Genomic DNA, 25,098 nt, shown 5'->3' on the forward strand with positions numbered 1-25,098 from the left:
ATTATCTATTCGTTATTATTATTTGGAAACCAATGTTTTTTATATATCAGTTTTGTAACATTTTTATGTTTAAATAAGCAAATGATGCACTAAATATTTGCTCAATTGTTTGCTAATAAATCTCAAAATAAAATAAATACGCATCTGTTTATTTTGGATTTTTTTCATTAATCTGATAGAAGAAATGCAAGCAAAATCTCCCCAAATCTCAAAAATAAAAAAGTAATCAGTATTTTTAATTATAAATCAACAGTCACGTAATTGTATAATTTAGTTTAAAATCATTTTTAAAAATGTAAGACAATTTTATTTATTTTGTTTTTAAATGTACTCTGTAAATCAACATTAGCTGCTTTGATAAATAATTGTAAAATGCACAAATCATGCTCATACATACAATCAAACACATACATGTGTTTGATTGTTTACTCCATTATTGCTTTTTGTGTCTTTATTCGGCTTAAAAACATGAATCTGGAGTCTGGAATCAATCAAGTCTCATCTTAACTAATATGTCTCATTAACAAACTGTTTTAGATTTAACATCATGGTGGAGGATCATAAAACTACCAATAATTCTCCAAAAACGGTTCTCTTTTTTTCTATTTGCATTTCCATATGAATAAGATTTAATATCAGTCTGAATATTATGTTTCTACAATCTTTAAAGTCCCCTCAGTGAATAAACATCTTGACATTTCATCAGTGTTTTGTGCAGTGGAGCTAATGTCTCCAGTGCGGAGCTGAGGATTCCGAGGCGTCCCTGAAGGCAGCAGTGTGACCTCATATCTTTGGGGAAATGATCAGTGTTGTTTCTGCTCACTATGGCAGCAGCACAGATGGGGAAAAAACAGAGCGGAGCACAGTTTACTGTCCGTTACAATCACATATTTATCATCTGAAAATAACAAGAACTACACTCAAATAGAGAACTTCATTTACATTTTATGCTGATTCACACTGATTATTTATACTACTCAGCTGGATTTTAGAGAGAAAAATGCACTTTGTACTTGATTTTCCAAACATTTACTACAGAATTTGAGTTATTACATACATGTATAACCTTTTTATATCTAGCTAATTGCGCTATATTTTACAGATCCTCGCTGTTATTTTACATATTTTATTTGGCTATATTTTTACAGATTTTTGCTGCTATTTTACTGTTTGTTTTTTGAAGAAAAGCAGCAGATCCTCACAGCTAAAAGGCAGGAATCAGTAATTTATTCCAGCATTAATGGATTATGAAAATTACAGATGAATAAAACTCTATTTAGCTCACTGTTTCAAAGCCACACTGAGAAACAATGACAACAAAGGCAGTAAAAATCTCAAAAACTCAAAGATCTGCAGCTCTAATGGTGTTTTTTTACAAGATTTCTTCATATCTTTGACAAAACAAACCCCTTTCACGACTTTAAAGGCCGGAATCCCCAGATTTTCCATCTTTATGCTTCTGACTGTGCAGATTTAAACCCATTTAACTGAATTCCATCTTGGTTTTGAATGTGACGGATGGAGAGGATTTATCGTCTGACGCTGCCTCCTGCTGGCCGACGACGGGAACAGACCAGCTTTAAACGGGTTAAAATCCCATCAGGATGTTTTCATCAGCAGCAGCACAAACCCACTGATTAATGGTCAGCTTTAATTGATGCTATTTATTTATAAACACGAGCGGAAGAACAGAGAGCTGCTTTTGGAAAAACAAGCGGTCTGAGCTGGCTTTTGACGCGCCGATGGGAAGAGCAGGTGTAGAAGCGATTTAGGGAATTTAAGGAAAACATCTGCTGAAGCCGAGTCCAAACACAAACACGTCCGACCTCCAAGACCTTTCTCATCGCTGCGCTTCATAACTCACTAATCTGCAGCTGCTGGGAGAAAAAAACAAGCAGGGCAAAAAAAAAAACCAGACCAGTAGAGCATTCTGAAAGCTGATTTTACTGATTTCAGGTTAATATCAGCCAATATTCTGTGAAAAAATTTGAAAGCTTTACTATTAAGGTATAAAATCTTTTGACAGCAGAAAATAATGCAGAGTGATTAGATTATTTTATAGTTTTTGAGGCACAAAGAAAAAAAACAGAATCTGCAGGCAGGAAAGAGGTCTGAGGTTTCAGACGGTCCTTGAACTGCTCCTCTATGATGCTTAAACAGCATTTTTTACTAAATAATGTTAAGTTGAGGAAACAGGAAGTTAAATTGTCACATTGAATATGGAGGTTAAATCAAACCACTAAAACAACAGCCATATTTTACAGATTTTCTTGCTGCTTTACTGATTTTTGGTGTAATTTTAAAGTTTATCTTTTTGCTGTTATTTTGCAGATTTTGCTGGCATTTTTTGCTATATTTCACAGATTATTTTGTTATATTTTTTTTTTATTGGTTATATTTTATATTTTATTGTTATAGATTTTTGGTGTTATTTTGTGGATTTTTTAACTAAATTTTACAGATTTTTTTGCTATATTATACAGATTTTATTTGACTGTATTTTACAGATTTTTGCCATTATATAGATTTTATTTGGCTATATTTCACAGATTTTTTTGGCTATATTTTACAGATTTTTGCTGCTATTTTACTGATTCTTTGGCTATATGTTACAGATTTTTGCTGCTTCATTTAATAAAACAGTAATTTACTAAAATATAGATTTTTGATGTGAAAATTATTTGTTATCATGTACATTTTAAAAAGATTTCTGCGATTTTACTAGTTTCTATCTGTAAGACTGGAAAATCTGTAAAATAACAGTAAAATATTCAAGAAATTCCAGCTGAAAAATGTTAAAATCTACTTTTTTTAAACAATGAAAGACATGTTTGAGTTGGAGCTGATATCGTGCAGGACTTTATTTTGCAGCCCACAGTGAGAGAAAATGTGAAAAAAAGTGAAAGTGCTTGTAGTTCAGGGGGTTAATGTGTTTTATCTGCCAGGAGATGGCTGCCTCTCAGAAACACAAACCTAAGTAGGATTCTGGCACAGAAACGGCAAAGAGATGACGCTAGAAGACGCTAATGCTGATGAAACATCGAGTACTTTAACGTTTCAGGTGCAAGTTTTTCAGTGGCTGCTCAGAACATCGGTCCTAATATCCGTCCTGCAGAAAAACCCACACGGGCTGAGCTCAGAGCCAACTTTTATTGGGCTAAAGCTCCTCTTCCATCTGCTGGAAATCAATAGCAGAGGATGTTGTTGCTGCGCTGCTGCTTTGACATGTTTTACTGTTCCCCCGGGAGGCTGACGCCAGCAGCCTGCATTACTCTCTGATTCCCTCACTCAGAAAGAACAGAACAGAAGAGGAGCAACATTTCCATCATGCTGGAGTCGAAGTGACAATCAGAGCAGTGACATCAGGGAGTTCTTTCTGTGGCGGGGACACGGAGCGACGTAGAAAAGCTACTGGAGGCCTGTGGTTGAACTGGGCAGCTGCCAGGAGCACAATGTTCCCCAGAGCTTCACCAACAATAAATCTGAACCAAATAAAAGCCAACGCCAGACATGGACACAGAGCAGAGTTACATAACCGAGGGAAGGAGAAAAAACCAACAGGCAAATACAGTCACAATAAAGTGATTATAAAACATACGAACACGGACGGCTCACGAAGCCTCTGAGCTTTACTCACTGTAAAGTCATTTTTTACAGAAACAGAACGACCATGAAGAAGGAGAGAAGCGAAAACACAACAGACTGGAAGTAAACTAACCTGCAACTAATGTGAAAACTGAATATTTGTGTTGTTTTAAAGGGAAAATGTCAAAAACCTCCTGGTTACAGCTACTTAAATGTGAGGATTTGGTGCCAGTGAATTGGAATTTCTGGTCAATTAATAATTGATGAAAAAATATAGATTTTTGATGTGGACATTTTTAAACAGTGAACATGTAAATTATAAAAATTAAAAAAATCCAGTGCTTTTACAAAATATTGTCTGTAATTTAAAATGGGAAAAATCTGTAAAATAGCAGCTGATATATATATATATATATGTATATATATATATATATATATATATATATATATATATATATATATATATATATATATATATATGAAGAGTAATATTTTCTAAGATTATTTTCGAGGTTATGTTAAAAATATTTTTTTCTTTCAAAAAAACCCAAAGCTAAACTAATCATGAAGCCAATCATAAATTACAGGAAGCATCAAGCAATGCCTTAAAAGCAATTTATTTCCTGTTCAACCACTTTATCGCATCTTTCTGGACTCCAAAACCTGCCTGTTGGTTTAAAAAGCAAGTTTTCTTTACAAGTTTGCTAAAAAAAAAAAAAAAAAGTACACGATTTATCAGAGCCAAAAATAGTAAAAACAGAAAATATAGTCAGATTTTCAGCTTTCTGATTGTCCTTCTGCTGGGAAAATTTGCCAAACCTACGCTTTTAATACCATAGTATGTAATCAAAATCACTTCTCATAAAAAAAAAAAAAAACCCAACATAGTAAGTTTGCACCTGAATCTGTTTAAAAAAAATAAATAAATAAATAAATAAATAAATAAAATTTAAATAATTCTACACTCTTCACTATAACTGTCACCAAGACTATTCAGCTGAACACAAAATGAAACACCCTGGATCAATAAAATGAATGCCTCTTTCAAAAACATCCATATTTTGACATAAATAACTCTGAAGTGTTTTCTTTCTGCACGTCTGAAGGCTGTCAAGTCTCCGTCAGAGACAGATGACAGCTCATCTCCATGACTGGCAGGTGTTGGAGTTAAAAACATCAGATCTGAGTGGGAAGATGGAGGGACAAACGACACATTAAACCAAAATCCTGGAGGAGAAAAGTGGCTTCAAACGGACCGTTTCCAAACTAGGAGTCCTGATATCTTTGGCTGAATCACGCCTGTACGGCTGGCTGCTGCTATAAATCAGATTTGTAGAGCTGAGAGTGATGTTGGAGAGGAAAACCTGGCTTCCTGCCCTCCTTGTTGTCTCGGTCCGACAGCTCGTAACGGCAGCAGACAGCTGAGGTCGGCCGTCTGCACCGTTTCATGTCGCCGTGAAGCCAGAGCGCCATAATGACGGCTAATGGGGTCAGATTATAGCCGGGCGGACGTCTTTTCTTTCATTTCCAACGCACACTGGAATTATTAACTCCACCTGAGTGGTGTTTTCTGGATCCCAGAGGCTCTTTGTGGTGATTATAGGTTGGACAGGTTTTCTTCACCTGGTATCAGAGTCTCAGAAAACAAGATGCAGGTCTCTGAAGGCTGGAAATTACTCTGATAGGGGATTTAAACAGGTTAGAATCAAACCTCTTATCTGATCTGATCTGATTATAATGATCAAATCAGATAAGTGCAGCTTTTTTATGTTTTTTATTACAAAACGCACAGTTTCTGATATAATTTAAGATCATTGAGTCATAGAAGGAAGGAGACACGGACAGCTTATGTATCTAACTTCAGAAAAATGAGGCAGATGTTACCAAATCTGCACTTCTAAGCGTATATACAGTCGTGAACAAATGTTTACAGATGCTTGCAAAGACCATGTATATCATATATGTCAGTCTTTAGTTTCCAATGACTCCTATAACTCGGGCTTTTCTATGATAAGATGCATCTTTGTTACAAAAAACAATCCTTAATTTTAGCTGTTATCATTTCAATATAGGACAAAACCTGATGGGTCAAAAGTACCCATACAGCAACTTGAACCATCAGTTTTGGTGATGTAGAAAGCTATTGTGACTGCATATGTTCAGTTCAGGTATAAAAAGTCTAATTAAGACCATGACAGAGGCTTGAAAATTAAATATATTACAGCTAATATGCAGTGCTGAGCAGCCGCGTCGCTATATTTCTCAGTAGCGTGATGCTAACAGCACATTTTCCTGAGCATTTCTGAAATAAAACAATCAGTAGGTGACACCGCTGCTGCACATGGATACACGTTGCCAAAAGAAGCACTTCCTTAACGCAGGCTAATTCCTAGCTAGCAATTTGTTTTTACTGTCTGTATGCAGCAAATGAATAAAATTAGAATTCTATTAAAATATCACCATGCTACATAAACTACTTCTGTCATGTTGGTGTAGTTCAGCTTGAAACATTTCTCTGGGAGCAGCTTCAGTGTAGTGAAGCTTCATTTAATGCAGGTTAGCTGTTAGCTTAGCAGCAGATTAGAACCAAAAACTAAGAAACAAGAGCTTGTTGCTCCTATTTTAGCCTCTTTTCGCCGATTCCTAGCATGTTTAAGGTTTCACTGATGACTTTTAAGCACCTTCACAGCCTCTCTGTTGGTTATTTATCCAACTTTTTATGAACTAGAACGAAAAACTACAGTGGAAAAACTACAAAGCATTGGGCCTCGAGTCTCCAGACTGAATAACAAACTTTTACTCGAGAGTCTTTTCTGATTTGACCTCAATCTCATTTCCTTTGGACTGAAACTTCTACCTTGTTGAACATTATGTTGGTTTTACACACCTTGTTGTGTTTCTTTGTAACCTGGATTTTAAAAAGTGCTCTAGCTTTCCTCAGTGCTGCCTCCATGACCTTATTTATCTCCGGTTGTTCTGAGATTCAGTCAAAATGAAGTGAAGTTTGTCTAATATGTCTGGGTTTGTGGTTTTTGCACATATTTAACAGCCTTCAAAAGAGGTTTTTGCAAGCATTAAGTGTCCAAATGATAGCAAACTGAGAATTAAAATAACTTTCTAACCAGTTTTGTTAACTGAGGTTTCATTTACACGAGCATAAGGGACATTTTGGTTCATCAAACGGTCAGAACTCACAACAAAATGCACCAAATTAAACAAAACGGATTAATTTCTTTGACTGTACATGGATCGATCGTGCTTCCCGTCATGCAAAGTCACAACCAAAGAGACAGAATCAACCTGTTCAGCTAAAATCAAACCGAGGACTCCAAACCTTTCAACTCTGACCCACATCTGTCAGAAAAACACGACCCACTGCTGCTGTTTCAACAGGTTTATCGAGCGTCGCTTCATATCTGCTGTTTGAAACTCGTTGGAGTCTTAGTTGTATAAATTTTAATGCAGACTCAACAGTGTTTAGATGGTCTAATTCCCTCTTTAATTCAGAATTCTGATTATACAGTTTGATTACGCAGATCTGGTCCAGACACAGAGGGACTTTCTTTTCCACTGAGCTTCAGGCTGAGCAGTGTTTAGGCCTTACTGCTGTTGTTTTTAAGACGTAAATTGTTAAATTCTAAATCCCCAGCAGAGCTCATGTATTCAGTTTTATTATTCACATTAATTGGGAGGACAGAACTAGTCTGACTCAACACAACAAAAGCAGCACAAACTACAGCAATAAAAGTGAATATTAAATTCAGTCAATGCTAATCATACAAAACTCCGTATATTCTTTTAAATAGGAAATATCTGTCAGATCATGCCAACAATAAGCCAAATAATAGTGTGATTCATAACAATATAAATTCCCATTTTACAGCAGCTAAAGGGTGTCATTACTGGTCCTCTTCAGGGTGTTAATCAATACCAGAAACCCTCATTTTGATCAATATTTCACAACAGTCCTTATCAAAATGTTCCCAGTGGAAAAACACTAACTGAAAATCTGCAAATTTTTATTTATTGCTGATTTAAATACAGTAAAAAATGACCTTTTACAGTGTCTATTACTGAATTTTATGTGGATATTATTTTTTATTATTTATGTAGAAAGGTATGCACCTTTTTTTAATAATATACAATTTATTCTGTGATTTTAATAAATAATATTAAATATGTAAAATAATAGAATTAATATTATTAGTATTATTATATTATTATTTAAACATTTTCAATCGTGAGGATACATATTTTCCTCCTACAAATAACCGCAAATATTTGTAAAGTAATTATATTTTTTGCTGATTTAAAATCGTAACAATAATACAATTTACAGTTTTGGCCATTTGCTTTTTGTTCACAATTAACAGGTAAATTTATAATTTTTTTCTGTGATTTTTCCAATTATTTATTGTAATTTTAAAAAACAGAAAAAGTCATTAAAATAAGTTACATTTTTTTTAATTATTTAGAAAATTTCTGCAGCAAATAATTGTAATTTTTTCTTTATTTTAGGCTGATTTAAATAAAGCAAAACTTAACATTTTATGGTCTCAATTACTGAATTTTAATGTGGACATTATTTACAGTTTTGGCTTGATTTTTTTCTATTATGTATTTAGAAAGTTATGCACCTTTTTTTATTAATATACAATTTTTTTTAGCGATTTTACCAATTATTTTTTGCAATTTTACAAAAATAGGGAAAATCTGTAAAATAATTGTTACTTTTTTATTTATTATTTTTAATTTTTTCCAGCAAAAAATTGTAATTTTTTCTTTTTTTTTGCTGATTTAAAGAAAGGAAAACTTGATATTTTATGGTTTCAATTACTGAATTTTAATGTGGACATTATTTTGTTATGATTCATTTAGAAAGTTATGTACCTTTTTTTTATTAATATACTATTGTTTCTGTGATTTTAATAGCAATTGTTTGCGATTTAGGGGAAAGAAAGGAAAATTCTGAGTAAATTGCTGAAACATTTACTGTGAAAAACTATAAAAATGTAGTCTTTTTGGAGTTTCTTTGCATTTCTGTGTGGTAATAAAGCCTCCAACCTGTGTGACCGTCCTGAAGTAATAATCCTGTTGGTCCCAGCAGACACCCGTCCTGTCCAGCAGTCCACAGGTCCACCGGCTCCAGCACCACATCACGAAAACCTGCTGGATCCGAACGACCCCGCAGAGTAAAACCCCATCGGCGGCCCGGGGGCTCCCACTCCCCTCGTCACAGATTGGCCGAACCCCCAGCGGCCCTCGCCTCGCTCCTGTTTACTTTCCCAGCTGTGTCAACAAGGCGCCGAACAACACTAGAAAAAATTAACTCATGTTGGGAAACAACAGAGCGGCGTTCCAGAAGCTCGGTCATGTCTGAGAAAGGTGAAGTGAAACCCGATGTCAAAACTCCACGACGCCGACAGACATTCTTTCTGCACTACGAGAGAAACTGAAAGCTGGAGATGAAGCAACGCACCTCCAAGGAACTTCCCCGTTTTACCAGAGAAGGTCATTAAGTCCAGATCCTATCAGCGGAGGCTCGGTTTACCTGCTCGACAACTTTATCCTGAGAGGAAGAGGCTTGTTCAGAGTGATGCAATCAATAAAAAACGCCTTTCTAGTAGGTTTGTAGCTCCAAAACAAACCATTTAAGTAGCTTTTGCAGTGCTTTAGGCCACATTCAGGTCAGTATTTTGGTTTATTTGGTGCAAAACAAGAGGAATAATTCTAGATTTAGTCCTGTGTGTGCACGTTTAAACTATTAACTAGAACAAACAGGAAGACAAAAGGATCTTGCGCAATCTAGCAGAGTTGTTACTGTGGAGTTTTACACAGTTTTTAATGTACTCCAATCATGTATGAACAAGTACTTCTGCTTGTAGTACCACATGATTGATATAGAGTATGTTGTAATACAGATACACCTGCAAACGGATATAAAAGGGAAAAAAAATCACCAAAATGACACCGTTTATCAGAAGCACTAGCTGTAAACACAGAAGGATTTTCAGATTTCTTATGACTGTTGAATAAATCATGCCTGACATGGAGTTTTGTCCAGAAAAATCACCAAACCTGAGCTTAAAATCATAATATTTCATTAAAATCACTTGGTTCTACATGGCATGTTTGAATTAAATTAATCAAATATAATCCATTTCTGTAAACCACGTGATTGATCAACTGCTCCTAAAACCTGCCGATGGATATAAAAAGGCACAAAAAAATCACCAAAATGACAACATTTATCAGAAACACAAACTGTAAACAGAAAGATTTCTTATGACTGTTGAATAAATCACGCCTGACATGGAGTTTGTCTGGAAAATCATCAAACCTGAGCTTAAAATCATAAGATTTCACTAAAAGTACATTATTCTACATTTTGGATGATTTTATGTTACTTTGGACAAGTTTTAAGTTACATTAAGTTATTTTAGACAAGTTTTGGGTCATTTTGGGCAATTAGACTGAGAGTAAAATGCAGCATGGCTCAAAAACAGTGAACAGAGCAAATTGTTGGAGTTACATTCAGCATGGTGAAACATCTTTCTACTGATGATGAGTAGAAGCTCAAAACTGGGCTAAAAATGGTCCAAAATGACAAAAACTTGTCCACAATTACCCCAACTGGCCATAATCACTTCAAAAACTGTCATTTGGAAATAGTGTCAAGTCATTTTGGACAGTTTTTTAAAGTTATTTTGGAAAAGTTTCAGGTAATTTTGGACATTTTTGTACGGAGAGGAAAATGTTTAGTTAAATTTCAGATAGTAACAAGCAAAATCACAGAAAAAAGCATTAATTTACATGCTAATAACTAGGGAAATGTGGAAAATATTGCATTAATGAAATAGTAATCAAAGAACATTCATTTTGGTTTCTTTTTCACATTTTTATGATTTATGAGCAATGCAAGTGTAGAAAAGGCACGTTCTCTCTACTTCTAGCCATGATTTTGCTGTTTCAAAATAAAATTAAGTAAAACATGAAGTCACAGTGAGAAAAAAGGAGACAGGAGCAAAGAAATGACCAGAAAAGTACAAATACAAGCATCAAAATTCACATTTAAGGAGCTGTAACTGGGAGATGTTTGCCATTTTTGCCTAAAATAAAACAAAAGTCCAATTTATATGATAGATGCAGGTTAATTTAGTGTTTTACAGACCCATGCAATGAGAAAAATATTTAATTAATCAATAAAATTATAAATAACTGATCTACACGATCTAGAAAAGAGCAGAAATATAAAAAGAGGAAGGCTTCTACTTGACCGCCACAGATTAATTAGCTCCAATTTTAAGGATTCAATGAGTTTTTTAGTTTTTTTTTTCCCACAGACCGACTGACGCCTCGTTTCTGCTGCACTGGGAGAAACAACTGAATAAAAACCAGAGAGAGTTTCCCAGTAACAGGCAGCTTCCTATTCACAGCCTCTAACAGCTTCTGGATTTATGCCCTGCTATTATTCCAGCCAGCGGAGGCTTTCAGGTGCTCCTCCAGCTCCTGGCATTTAAAAAAAAAAATAACGCTCTCTGAAGCCCAAAATAACAAACCAGCCTCTGTTTGTTCAGGAAAATCCCAAAAATGATCCTGAGTGTTTTTACCGACTGATCATCAGAGTCAAGCTGCAGCGTTTCATTTGGTTCGGTCGACTCCGAGGCAGTTTGTTTTTTTTCCTCAACATTTGACCCAAAAATTATGACATACTTTCTACAATATTTGAATCAGGAAAACACAGAATTAATTTACAGATGTTTTTAGTTTTTTGTAAATACTTTTGGGGGTATTTTCTATGTCTCCTGCTTCACAAAATTATAAATAATGTACAGTAAAAGAAAAAAAAAGTTAATTTACGTCTTCACAGTAAAAAGAATTTTTAAAAATCTGTAGTTTTACAAATAATAATTAGTTCTGTTGCAAAACTATTAGATGAATTAAACAGTTTAAATGTATTTATATCTGCTAACAATTATTTAACAGATTTTTTGACATTTTTAAAGAAAAATTAACTAAATTACTTTAATTAATTTACATCTTCACTGTAAAAAAAAAAAAAACCCAAACCTATAAATGATGTCCACATCAAAAAAAAATTAATGCACTTTTCAAACAATAACTTGTTGTTGACTGAATTAAACTGTTTTAATGTATTTATAACTGCTCACAATATTATTTTACAGATTTTTTTGATATTATTTGAAATAAAAAAGTATTTAAAAATATTTTAAATACATTTTAATAAAATGGAAAACAGAAAAATATCTATATTTAAATATTTAATAAATAAATAAATGTTTAATAAAACAGAATAATTAAATTACAGTTACTATCGAGGAAAATGCATTTATGTACACACTGACTGTAAAAGAAAAAGGCTAGAACTGTAAGTAATGCAAACATTAAAAACTTTTTTTAAGAAATTGCTCTGTCGCATAATTTTGCTGTATTTAAATCAGCTAAAAAATCTACTTATTTCAGAGATATATTTAATATTACAGCATACCACCTTTTTTTTGCATTATTTCTTCTTCTTAACTAAAAAAAAGATTGAAAAATAACCCAAAAAAATTGTATTAAATTGCAGTTAATATCTAGGAAAATCACAGCTAAAAGTAGACATTTACATTTTAGTATTTAAAAAACCAAAACAATAGTAAATAATGTCAAAAATAACATCAAAAATAGTTTCTATAAGCCGTAATTTGGGCGGGTTTTGTTTGTTTTTTTCCCCAACATCTGACAAAAAAATTATTACACCATCATTTTTTAACTTTTCTTTTTTTGCATAATTTCTTTTTCTTAACCAAATTACAGAAAAAGGCAAATATTTTCTTTTATTGCAGAGCAGCACTGACTGCAGTGCAGCTTTCCATGACCCAAGCACTTTATTCTAATGAAAATAAACACTTTCAGTGTATAAACCATCTCAGCTGTTATGAGAATCAGCTCAAAGAAACAAAAATGAACCAAACAACAAGAAAATCGACCTGCAGTCTCCAGCGCTCTGTTGCTATAATCTGGTCTCCAGTGTGGTTCTGTCCTTTCGACAGCTGCTCCCAGTTCTCCCAGTAAACTAATTCACCCTGCAGACAGTGTTTCCAGCTAAACTGCTTCTTTCTGTCCAGTCATTAGACCTCGTTGTCAGACATTAACGTTCTCTTTCTACGTCTCCTTGGACCTCTGTCCCCCAGCAGCAGCAGATGATCTGTGTGATGAGCTGGGATGTTAGCGGTACACTTCCTGCCCGAGGACACAAATCTGCATTGTGTTGTTCTTAAACACAACAATCTGCTAGAAGACGCTCCACTCATGACGCTCATTGTTTGCAGAAAACCTCTGAATAAGATTCTCCTGAGAGTAAACCTCAGCGAGAACATTATCAACACGTCTGCAGACTTCCAATCAGAGGCAGCTGACAGTTTGACAGCTCCATCAGATCAGAACGGGTCAGGACGGATCAGAACATGTCAGAACATGTCAGAACGGATCAGAATGGTTCACAACGGATCACAACGGATCAGAACAGATCAGAACGGTTCAGAACGGAGCAGAACGGGTCAGAACGGATCAGAACAGATCAGAATGGTTCAGAACGGGTCAGAATGGTTCAGAACGGGTCAGAACATGTCAGAACGGATCAGAACAGATCAGAATGGTTCAGAACAGATCAGAATGGTTCAGAACGGATCAGAACGGGTCAGAACGGATCAGAACGGAGCAGAACGGTTCAGAACGGGTTAGAACGGATCAGAACGGTTCAGAACGGATCAGAACGGATCAGAACGGGTCAGAACATTTCAGAACGGGTCAGAACGGTTCAGGACGGATCAGAACGGTTCAGAACGGGTTAGAACGGATCAGAACGGGTCAGAACGGGTCAGAACGGATCAGAACGGGTCAGAACATTTCAGAACGGGTCAGAACGGTTCAGGACGGATCAGAACGGGTCAGAACTGTTGACCGCAGCTAAACTTTTGACCGTCTCTGGCTGTCAGCAGTGAATCTAAACTCTGTGCATTTTTATTTTTATGATCTGCTGCTGAAACAAACAAACGTTCTGCCTGGAAAAAGGTGATTGCAGCCACTCAGAGATCATAGATTCATCCTGAAAATGACATCATTAGTTGTCAGAGAGGCTGCATGAGTCAGTTATGAAGTCAGAAATGTAGTTTTTATCCCCTAGAATATTCTAACACTATATATAGTGGTAGCAGTTTGCTTCCTGAGATGTGGTAAAGTTTCGGTTATATTTATGATTAAATAGATTTTTTTGTGTGTAATTTCAGTCATTTTCAGGTCATTTCTCCCTATTAATCCATGTGTCACATTAATTTTGCACTCTATTCATCTTAAATGCTAATCAAACATTTCAAATAATTTATATTAAAAACATTTGTTTTGGGACACATGAAAAAAATTAAAATAAAATGAAAATATAAAACAAAAATACGAATATTGCAAAATATATTTACAAGTTGACTGTGGTAATGTCAACATCAAAAATCTGTATCTTATTTATTTTTTAATTTAATAACAAAAAATTTCAAAATTTGACCATAATATTAAGCTGCCTTTTTTGTGTTTAAATCAACAAAGAATATTATTATATCACTGACATTTTCCATTATTTGAAAGAAAATCTTATGAAAGGGTTTTTAAAAAATGGTGATTAATGGTAATTTACAGATTTTTCCCTATTTTAGTAAATTAGAGATAAAATCTCATAAAACCATCAAAAAAGAGTATTCATTTACGTGCTGACTGTAAAAATAAACTAAGAAAAAAACTGGAAGAAAAGTGAAAATAACGTCCATTTAAAAAATCTGTATGTTTACAAAAAATAATATGCTCTTTTACAACATTTGGCCATAAAATTATACTTCATTTTTGTATTTAAATCATCAAAGAATATTTTTATTTTATATTAGCAGTTTTTGTTTTGCACGACTGTGTATAGATATTCTTCTCTAGATGTGTAATTATCTATATATCTGTTTTTCAATCGTTATTTTATTATTCTTTTAATAAAACTTGTATCCTGTTTTTATTATGTATATTTAGGATTGCAAAATAGTTATTACATTTTTACGGTAATTTTACAGATTTTTCCCTGTTTTGGAAAATTACAGATAGTATCTAAAAGAAAGAAAAAAAATCCCAAAATTTAATTAATTGGACTGTAAAAACAGCTAAGAAAAAACTTGCAAAAAAGGCAATAATGTTCACATATGAAATGCATATTTTTTTAAATAAATAGTAATTAGTTCTTTTACAACATCAGACAGTAAAATTACACTGTTTTACTGTATTTAACTCCACTAAGAATATAAAGATTTTCCAGATATTTGCTAATATTTTCTTCATTTTTACAGTTTTTGAATGTGACAGTATTCTACGGATATTCAACATATTTTTTCCATCACTTTGCTGCCAGACTTTTAACTTTTTTTTAGATTTGCTCTTTATTTGAGCCGTGAGTCTCCATAAAACAACAGACTGATAGCAGGGAGCAGCGACCGACTCGGTTCGACCCCTGAAGAATCCAGGTCACTTGAAACACAATCAGGTGTTACAGTCTGAGTGTTAGAGAGAGAGACGAGAGCCAACAGCTGAGGGCAGAGATCCAGCAGAGATCCAGCAGGGATCCAGCACAGATCCAGCAGGATTCCAGCAGAGCTCCAGCATAGATCCAGCAGGATTCCAGCAGGGATCCAACAGAGATCTAGCAGGGACTGGGATCCAGCAGGGATCCAGCAGAGATCCAGCAGGATTCTAGCAGGGATCCAGCAGGATTCCAGCAGGGATCCAACAGAGATCTAGGAGGGACTGGGATCCAGCAGGGATCCAGCAGGGATCCAGCACAGATCTAGCCGAGATCCAGCAGAGCTCCAGCATGGATCCAGCAGAGATCCAGCAGAGATCCAGCACAGATCTAGCAGAGATCCAGCAGAGATCCAGCAGAGCTCCAGCGGAGCTCCAGTATGGATCCAGCAGAGATCCAGCAGGGATCCAGCAGGGATCCAACAGAGATCTAGCAGGGAATGGGATCCAGCAGGGATCCAGCAGAGATCCAGCTCTCACACCAACAGACAGCAGACCGTATGAAATATTCAGCTTTGGTACACCAGCGTAACCCCAGCTGCTCTGCAGATGTGCTAAGAAGCTGTTCAGGTCACCGACAACAAGCTGGAACACGATCAGCTCAGTCACACACAGATGGAAAGATTTTCCGGGCAGCGGGTTCAAACACGGCAGAAAACACTCGTTCAGTGTTTCCACAGGTGGAAGGTTTCTACTGTAAGGAGAGCTGCTTAATTCTGTGTATCTAAATGCACCTGAACGCACCGTTAGGACCAGTTTCACTCCACAAACCTAAATACTGACCTCTGAAAGGAAGAAATAACACAACTCCATGACTAAAAGTATGTGGACACCTAGCCTGACACTAATAATACTAATAAAAGGTGTTTTATTTGTACCTACTAGGTTGACAAGTATCAATTTAGACTAATAATTTCTAGAAACAAGGGTTTCCTGTCTAGAGAAGAAGCAGAGAAACTTGTTCGTGCATTTATTTTCAGTAGGTTAGATTACTGTAATGTGTGTGTCCAGGTTTTAAGTAGAAATCAATCAAGTAGCTGCAGCTGATTCAGAACGCCGCTGTCAGAGTCCTAACTAACACCAGGAAATTGGACCACATCACACCAGTCCTCACATCACTACACTGACTTCCTGTTAGTCAAACGATAGAGTTCAGAATCACACTCCTGGTCTACAAAACACCAAAATCCATCCTGGACTTCTGATCTCCATACGAAGCATCCAGAGCCCTCAGGTCATCAGAACCAGGTTTACTGTTTGTTCCCAGAACCAGAACCAAGACTAGTGAAGCAGCATTCAGCTTTTATGCTCCTCACCTGTGGAACAAACTTCCTGAACACCTGAGGTTCTGCTCAGACGGTCGCCACAACTGGTCCTCCAGAGGGTCCAATCAAAGTGTCAAAATTCCAGAGAAGACATTAACTGCAGATTGTAAATCAGTAAAACTATAAACCTAAAATAATTTCTAGACCATGACAAGTTGTTTTGATCATAAACTAAAATACTAGACTGTTCTTTTGTCGCTTTGTCTCATTTTTGTATTATTTTGTCTTGTTTTTGTTTTTTGTCTTTTTTGTCTGACTTTTGTCTTTTGTCTCATGTTTTTGTTGTTTTGTGTTCTCTTTTTGTCTTGCTTCTGTTTTTTGTCTTATTTTTGTTATTTTGTGTTTTGCTATATTCCTTGTTTTGTCACTTTTGTCGTTTTGTGGCTTTTTTGGTCTCGCTTGTGTGTCTATTTTTTGTTGTTTTGTTTCTGACTTGTCTTTTTTTTTGTCTCATTTTTCTTGTTCGTGCTTTTTTTTGTCGCTTTGTAACTTTTTTTGTCAAATTTTTGTCTTTTTTGTTCTGTTTCATGTATTTGTCTCATTTTTTGTTGTTTTGTGTCTGATTTTTGTCATCTTGATCATAAAGTAAAATCCTCTATGGTTCATTTCCAGGTGACTAAATGTTGTGTTCCTTTGTCAACACTCTGTGATCTGGAAGCTGTAATGTGGAAATGATAAACTGAGGCTGAATGTTGCTGAAATTGAATTTATTTTTTCAGGTTGTTCATGATGTTTTGTAGAAAGAATTCCTTAAATGTGAACATTTTCAGAATGTACTTTTTTGCAATAAAACTGGAAATATTTGGCGTTGTGGTTATTTATAGGTTATTATGCTGTGATTTTACTGGTTACTTGAGATCAAATTAGGCTGAATGTGGAACCCGAACTAAAATAAGTTTGACACCTCTGGTCTAAAACATTAATTTAAGTTGCAGCATAAAGAGTTGGATGATTTCTGATGAAAAGCAGCAGCCTGGACGGTCCACACACTTTGAGCTGCCAGATAAATAAATCTACAGATTTGTTAAGCCCTGCTGTTTCTCTGTGTTGCAGCAGCGAATGAAGAGGTGTGAAAATCAAAGACGGCAGCGCAGACGTGTAAAATAATAATGTGTGGTTTGTCTGCTGGCCTGAAGGCTCAGTCTATCACCTGCTCCGTTTCAGTCAAAAAAAATATCCATGAAGCATTAAACGCCTCATAAAAGCAAAAACAGCTCAGTGGGTGCACGAAAGCACAAGAAATAATGATCCAAAAGGGCAAAAAAAAATAGCATCTTTTAAAAGAAAACACTGAAAAATAAACAGAGATAAAGATCCTGCAGCGCTGCAGGTTGAACATCTGATTGAATCTCTGCATGGTTTCAGGATTAATTAACCAGCTGACTCAGGAACGCGCTCGTTAGCCGCCGTGGGATTAACGCAGACACGGCCGAACGTGTCCAAATGTCAAAGGCCTCCCTGAGCGTGGAGACGGTTGCCACGGCAGCCTGGACGGCTCCCAGGTGAGCAGAGGTGTTACCCAGGTGCAGCCGACAGACGGTGAAATACATCCAAACACAACACCTGAAGGAAGCCCAGAGTCAAGACGAAACAAACTTCCTGGTGAGTCACATGACTTGTTTAAAAGCCTCTAACTAGCCGGTAATTAGTCCAATCTGTCAAATGCAGAAAAAAATATACTTTTCTACTCAAAAGCAGACAAGAAAAATGTTTTCAAACATGTCAGAATCATCTGTTCCAACCACAATAATCCTAAACTGTAAACCACACACAAACACTCACACAACGCACAACTACACACCAGGAAACAGCTGCAGGCTCGCTGACATACATTAAAATCCACAAGCATTAAGTGTACCACAGCTGCAACTGACATTTTTTTCATTGCCAAATAAACTGTCAGTTACTATTCCAACCAATTAGTTGTTTGCTCTGTAAAATGTCAGAAAATGGTGAAAAGTTTATTCCACAACCCAAACATTCAGTTTACTGTCATAGAGTTGCAAAGAAACAAGAAAAAATTTCACATTTAAGAAGCTGGAATGAGCAATATCCGACAAATTTATCCTAAAACTGATTATCTGTCCATTATTTACTCAATTAATCAATTAGTTGGTCAATAAAATACTAGAAAATATCAATCAACGCTTCCCAAAAAGGACGGAAAGCAAAAAAAAAAACATTCACATTTAAGAAGGTGAAATCACATAATTTGACTGGTTTGTGTTCTGATAATCACAACAGTTGATGATTTATCTGACGATTAATCGATTAGTTGGTCAATAAAATGTCAGAAACTGGTAATAAATGTCGATCAGCGCTTCCAAAATCCAAATATATCAAGTTTACGGTCATGAAGGAGCAAAAAAACTAGAAAAAAATTGGTTCACATTTAAAAAGCTGGAATGAGCGATATTAGACTGTTTTTTACTTAAACTGATTATCTGTCGATTATGTACTCAATCGATTATTTGACTTAGAAAGTGTCAGAAAATGGTGATAAATGTCGATCAGTGCGTCCCAAAACCCAAATATATTCAGTTTACTGTCATAAAGAAACAAAATAACAAGTAAAAAATCACATTTAATAAGCTGGAATGAGCGATATCAGACAAATTTTTTTGTAAAATGTTGATTACTCACTTGATTAATCGATTAGTTGACTTACAAAACATTCAAAAATTGTGATAATTGTCTATAAGCATTTCTAAAACCCAAATATATTCAGTTTACTGTCATACAGGCGCAAAAAAAAGAAAAAAAATCACATTTAAGAAGCTGGAATGAGAGATATTACACTGTTTTTTATGTAAATTGTTGTATAGTTACTCGATTAATCAATTAGTTGACCTAAAAAAAAATGTCAGAAAATGGTGAGAAATGACATTCAGCTTACAGAGGAGGACAGAAAACAGGAAAAATTCACATTTAAAAAGATATAATTAGAGCCTTCAGGATTTTTTTGATCAATTATCAAAACAGCTGGTGATTAATTAAACATTCAACAATGAATCGAGTAATTAATTAAATGCCAACCTTGAAAATGTGCAGAAAGACCCATTAAGTGACGCTTAACTAACATAAAACACCAAAAACTAAGTGTTCAACCTGCTGACGCTGCATGAAAACGTACATTTAACGCTCTTTTTATGACTGCAGCGAACACACACTCACACCGTGTCACTCACGAGCGCACATCTACACACAAACACACTGCCACATAGACAACAGCACCCGCACACACTGGCACGCCATTATAATTTAATGTCCGCCCTACATACAGGCGTGTACATGCATGTCGGCTCACCAGGTCGTCCAGTATGGTGACGGGGAAATCCAGCATGCACATCCTGACGGGCTGAGCCAGCGCTCTGTGCAGGCTGAACAATTTGGTTTCCATGGTGCACGCCAAACGCACCGATGCCAAGCTCGACGGCCAGAGAAAAACATTAAAAATGAAACCAGAAGCAAACAAAAAATAAAAACCAAGAGGGAACTCCCCACGCTGGCCGGCTAACTGGCTCGCTGTGCCTCTGAAGGAAGCCAGCGAGGAATCAGAACCGAGAGGAACCTCCACCTCCTTCCACCTCCTTCCACCTCCTTCCTCCTCCTTCCTCCTCCTTCCTCCTCCCAGCCACCAGCTAGCCTCCCTCCCTCTTCCTCTTCTCGCCTTTCCTCCTCCTCCTCCTCCTCTCTCGTCGTTCCGTCTTCTGGGGGTATTGCCCAACAGCTCGGCGACGCTCAGCTGTGATGCCTCCACCGCTTCTATTTCCCTCTCTCTCTTCTGTGCTACGTTCAGGCTCAGACTTGCAGAGCTGCATGCATGCGTCCACCAGGATAAAAACAGGAGAAACCCGGCCGAGTGAAATGCAGCAGGTACACAGAGGAGCTCCGACGCTCTCCGGCTTCACGATGCTGCAGCCATCTAATCAGCTGCTCTGTTTCTTTGCTCCTGTAGAGCCAGATGGTCTGCGTGACCCAGTAAAGACGAAGCAGCTCCACGCATGAATCACAGTCTGTTCTCATTAATGTCCATGAGAAATGTCAAAAACACTCAGTTCCTGCCTCTGAGTGTCCTTTTTATGATTGTTATGTTGTTTTTATGTAAAGCGTCTTTGAGTGCCCAGAAAAGCTCTATAAAAATTAAAAAAGCCTTTATATAAAATGTATTAAATATGCACTCAATGCTAGGGAGTTTCTGTTTTGACAAAATTATACCGTTTATCTGAGCCAGAAGCTTTAACCCTCGTGTCGTCCTGTGGGTCAAAATTGACCCGTTTTAAAGTTTGATAATGTGGAAAAAAAACATGTTTTCACAGTGAAACTTCTGATGTCCACATTTTCAAAATTTTTGGAAAGTCTTTGGTGGACATTTTTTGGTGGAAAAAAAGAAATGTTAAAAATGTTTCTTAAGAACATTCACAAAAAAAATCAACCAAAATCCAGCAAGTTTCGCTGGATTTTGGTTGATTTTTTTGTGAATGTTCTTAAAAAAATATATTAGAAGTTTTACTGATATATATGTAATCACTTTAGATATTTTTAGGATTTTTTTTGGAAGATTTTTACTCATTTTGTTATTTTTAAAGCAAAAATGACTTTAATTCCTCTTATAAAAACAATTAATCAACAATCAGAGGGTTTTTAATTAATTGTTTTTGTATTTTTTCTGAAGTAAAACTTTTAAAATTTGGTGCAGATCTGAAGTTAATTTCTTGTCTTGATCATGTTTTTATTTGTGAGTCAGTTTGTGAGACAAAATAACACATTTAAAGACTTTAGGGAAGTATTGAGATCTTTTTTAGCAATATTAAGATGTTTTAGACTTAGACGGAGGGAAATTAAGTTGCTACAGCAGCATGGGTATTCAATAAAAGGGTAAAAAAATAAGATAACTCAGAATATTAGGGTATAAAGTGAAAGCAAAATAACATAAAATAAGCTAAAATATATAAAATATAATATAGAAGTGATACAGAAATGTGCAAATGACATAGAAAGGTGGAGATTTACAGATATAATGACTGACGTTTAGAATGTATGCAAAATACACTAAACACTGTTATAATTAGTAAAAATCAGCAATAAAGTGATGCAGAGGAGGAACAAAACATGACAGTGCGTTCATAACTTTCTCTTCTTCCACCCAGTTCTGCTTTTGACGTCTAACGTGACAAATACGCTTTTAATTTCCTGCAGCTGCAGGCCAAAAGCACCAATAAGAGATGTTATCTATACGTTTACATGATGCTGCACGTCCTCTGTGGCCTTTATTACTTCTCAAATGAACACAGAGTGAATGAACGCTGCAGCAGAGCGTCGCTACGTGACTCCAGGTCAGCAGCAGACTCTGAACAAACCACAGCAACAGCAGCAGCAGCAGCAGCAGCAGCAGCAGCAGGTTTACAGGCACCAACAATACAGCCTCCTCCTGTGCTGTGAGTTCTGTTCACAAAACCTGAAGACATTCTGCCGTCGTTTGGTCCCACCGGATAAAACTTAAACCCTCTAGAAAGTGCAACAAGTGCTGTTCATTCTGCAGCAACTTGTGTTCATTTGTAAAAGAAATCATTGTTAACTTAATATGTAGCACCGAAACACAGCAGCAGACTTGTAAGGCTTGTTATTATCTTTGAAAGTTTGCAATAATCATTTATCACAGCCAGAAGCTTCAAAAACGGGAAAAAAAATCATCAGAATGTCAACTTTCTGGAGGTCCTTGACGATAACATGTGTGACGTACACTTCTGTTGGGGAAATGAGAGATATTTTATCAGACATTACTTTATTCTACATGCCTCTTGTTTTGAAAAAAATTGCCAAAAATAAACCTCAGAACCAAAATGAGTTGGCAAGTTTAAAAGTTACATTATTTATCAGGATGACAAACTGTAAACGCAGAAGGATTTTCTAATTTTTGATGGTTTGGGGGGGAAAAAAACACCAGATCTGGGCTTAAATTTGTGATATTTCATCAAAATCACTTTATATTATTCTACACGCCTCATTTAGATTAAATTAATCAAAACTAAGTGTTTGCACCTGATGTTAAGAATTTAAATTTTTAAAAAATGTACGCTTGTTGACACAACTGAGAAACCATGACTGACTCGGCTGTGACCAACAGTCACGTGACAAACATTCAGTTCTTGGTTCAACTGCAGGCAGTGTGTTCACAGAGGAAACATCAAGAGAGAATGAGAGGAAAATCAAACCTACTGGATTAATAAAAAACAAGGAAAGCCTTCAGAGAGTACAGTACTCCTCCAAAGCTGCTCAGTTGTTACATCATTTCCAATGGCTGAAATTAGTGCTGGGCGATATGGAAAAAATCATATATCACGATATGGATTATTTTATATCATGATAACGATATGTATCACGATATACCACAATAAAGTATGTTTTCAGTTATTCTCTGAAAAGTTTGACAAAAATTTCATTGCTTACTTTTCTCCATGAAACTTCAACCTGTTGCTAGGGCTGGACCCGAATATCCGGTCCGATGGTGGTATGCGGATATTAATTTTGAGATCCAAATATTCGTCCCCCCCCCCATCGGGCGTTACGAACCCAGCCAAAAATTCGGCTCTTTACTCTGTTAGCTCACCGCCTCTGACCTCACGGACCGGACCGAACCGAATATTCAGGTCGTTCCCCCCCCCGCATGTGTATGTTATGTACAGATACCAAATCACGTGACCTAAATATGTAGCGGAATTAATGGGACTTGGAAACATCCCCACAATTTAATCCCTTGACGCCTGAATTTAATTACAAATAAATAACAAACAATTTTTGCGTGTTTTTTCTTTCTAGCTGATGCTAAAATAAGTGGAGATTGTTAATTTCACTATCACACATAGAACAGATATACAACAATAACAGATATATAATAATACAGTCCCACTCCGATCGGTCCTATGAGAAACCAGTGCTTGCATAACGTTCCCAGGTACGTATTGAATATGTACAAACTGGCGTTGGGGGAACGGATACACTATCTCAGCTGCAGTCTGAATGAAAGCGGTATGTTGCAAATTCGTGACAACAGGCATCTAGGGGTTAATCAATTGTTCCTTGTATCATTTCCAATGGATAAGTCCCTATAAGTCCACAGCGGTGGATTTGTAGTAGGATCGCAATCATGACGTAGTGTTCACTCGTTGTCATAGTTACAGTGACGCTGTGCCGCTATCTCACAATGATACAGAAATCTTTAACAAATGTGGATCCAGACTATAAGCTGCATCACTGCCAAAATCTAATAACGTGGTCCTTGTGTCATTTCTGACCTTCCCTGAAAATTTCATCCAAATCCGTTAGTCTGTTTTTGAATAATGTTGCTAACAGACAGACAGACAGACAGACAAATGTACGGCAATTATCACATAAGTCCACCGAGGCTCCACCTCCTTGGCAGAGTAAAAATTAGCAGAAATAAGAGCCAGAAATTTCCACTTACTAGCATCAAATCCTCCCATTTGAGAAGCTGGAACCAGGAGGTGTTGACACAAATATTCTATTTATATGTTAGTTTTCTGCTGACTGACGATTCAGTGCAGCTCTATGGTAGTTTACTGAGAATAAAATGTGTCATGGTTTTGTTGTTTCCATAGAGGTGAAAGACTTTATGTTGCAGTGAAATGAGCCCACAGTGACTAAAAATGCAGCAGGAGCAAATAAAAATGCCAAGAAATATGAAATTATGAGTGTCAAATTCTTTCATTCAAGGTGAAAATTCGAGATGTTTTTCATTTTTGCTTATAATAAAACAAATTAATCAAATTTATTAATAGTCACAGGGTCATTTTACATGGATTACAGGTAATTTTTTTACTTTCCCACCGATCTAATTAAAAGCTGAGTCTTGGATTAAGGAAGGCAATAAAGTAGCACCAGTTGTGCTAACAGGAATGTGTTTTTTCTGAAGTTTTTCTGGAACATCTCGCAGCTTTCAGCGGGTTTCCAGCATTGTGTACCTGCACCGCCCGTCCTGTCTTTGTCTGAGTCCACATTAATTGGACCTGCAGGTTAAACTCTGCCTTCCTGTCCTGGCTGGGAGTCTGTAGAGAAGGAAGAGGAGGAAGAAGAGGAGGAGGTGGGGGGTTGATCTTATGTAGCCCTATGAAGAGCCGGCTTTGCCTCCCTGTTTCCATGACGACCGCTCTCCTACAGTATTCAGCCGTGGGACGGCCTCTGCATCTGAAAGCAGTTCCCAGCGGTGCTTCAGACCCTATCGCTCTTTTTCCTTCGGCTGCTTCTTCACTCCTTCTTCTTCTTCTGCTGTCTGTGTTTTGTTTCTTTAAAGCAGCACTTCATCTTCTCTTCTTCTTCTCATTTGCATCCGAACTAAAGGCTGAATTCTGCCTTTGTTTCCCAGAGACTACAGGCTCGGACTCACTTAAATTATTTAGACCGACTGTCCTGTAAAAATGCAAATATTAGCCAAGCGCACGAAAGCAAGAAAGAGCCTTAAAGTAATCAATGCGAGGTGCTCTTTGCTGTTTTTATTTTGGTTAATAATTACACAGCCAGGTTGAGCTCCGTACGTTTGCAGAGCGGCTGCAGAATCATTCGA

At 36.4% G+C, this 25,098-nt stretch overlaps 1 protein-coding gene across 4 annotated transcripts in view; it reads right to left on the reverse strand.

The window, feature by feature from the left end:
* Positions 1-25,098, reverse strand: part of LOC111586344 (ral guanine nucleotide dissociation stimulator-like) — an 87,524-nt gene that overhangs the window by 54,332 nt on the left and 8,094 nt on the right. Inside the window, exon 1 of one of the 4 annotated variants that reach the window (XM_055011283.1) lies at positions 19,825-20,420. The exons of 2 other annotated variants lie outside the window; for them this stretch is intronic. In XM_055011283.1, coding sequence (XP_054867258.1) covers positions 19,825-19,917 — 93 coding nt within the window. In that variant the 5' untranslated portion in view covers positions 19,918-20,420. Of the gene's footprint in view, positions 1-8,649; positions 9,087-19,824; positions 20,421-25,098 lie in introns of those variants that run through there. One more of the 4 variants, XM_055011280.1, reaches the window with a different exon arrangement.

Source organism: Amphiprion ocellaris, chromosome 6, assembly GCF_022539595.1.
Source record: "Amphiprion ocellaris isolate individual 3 ecotype Okinawa chromosome 6, ASM2253959v1, whole genome shotgun sequence".
Lineage (NCBI taxonomy): Eukaryota > Metazoa > Chordata > Actinopteri > Pomacentridae > Amphiprion > Amphiprion ocellaris.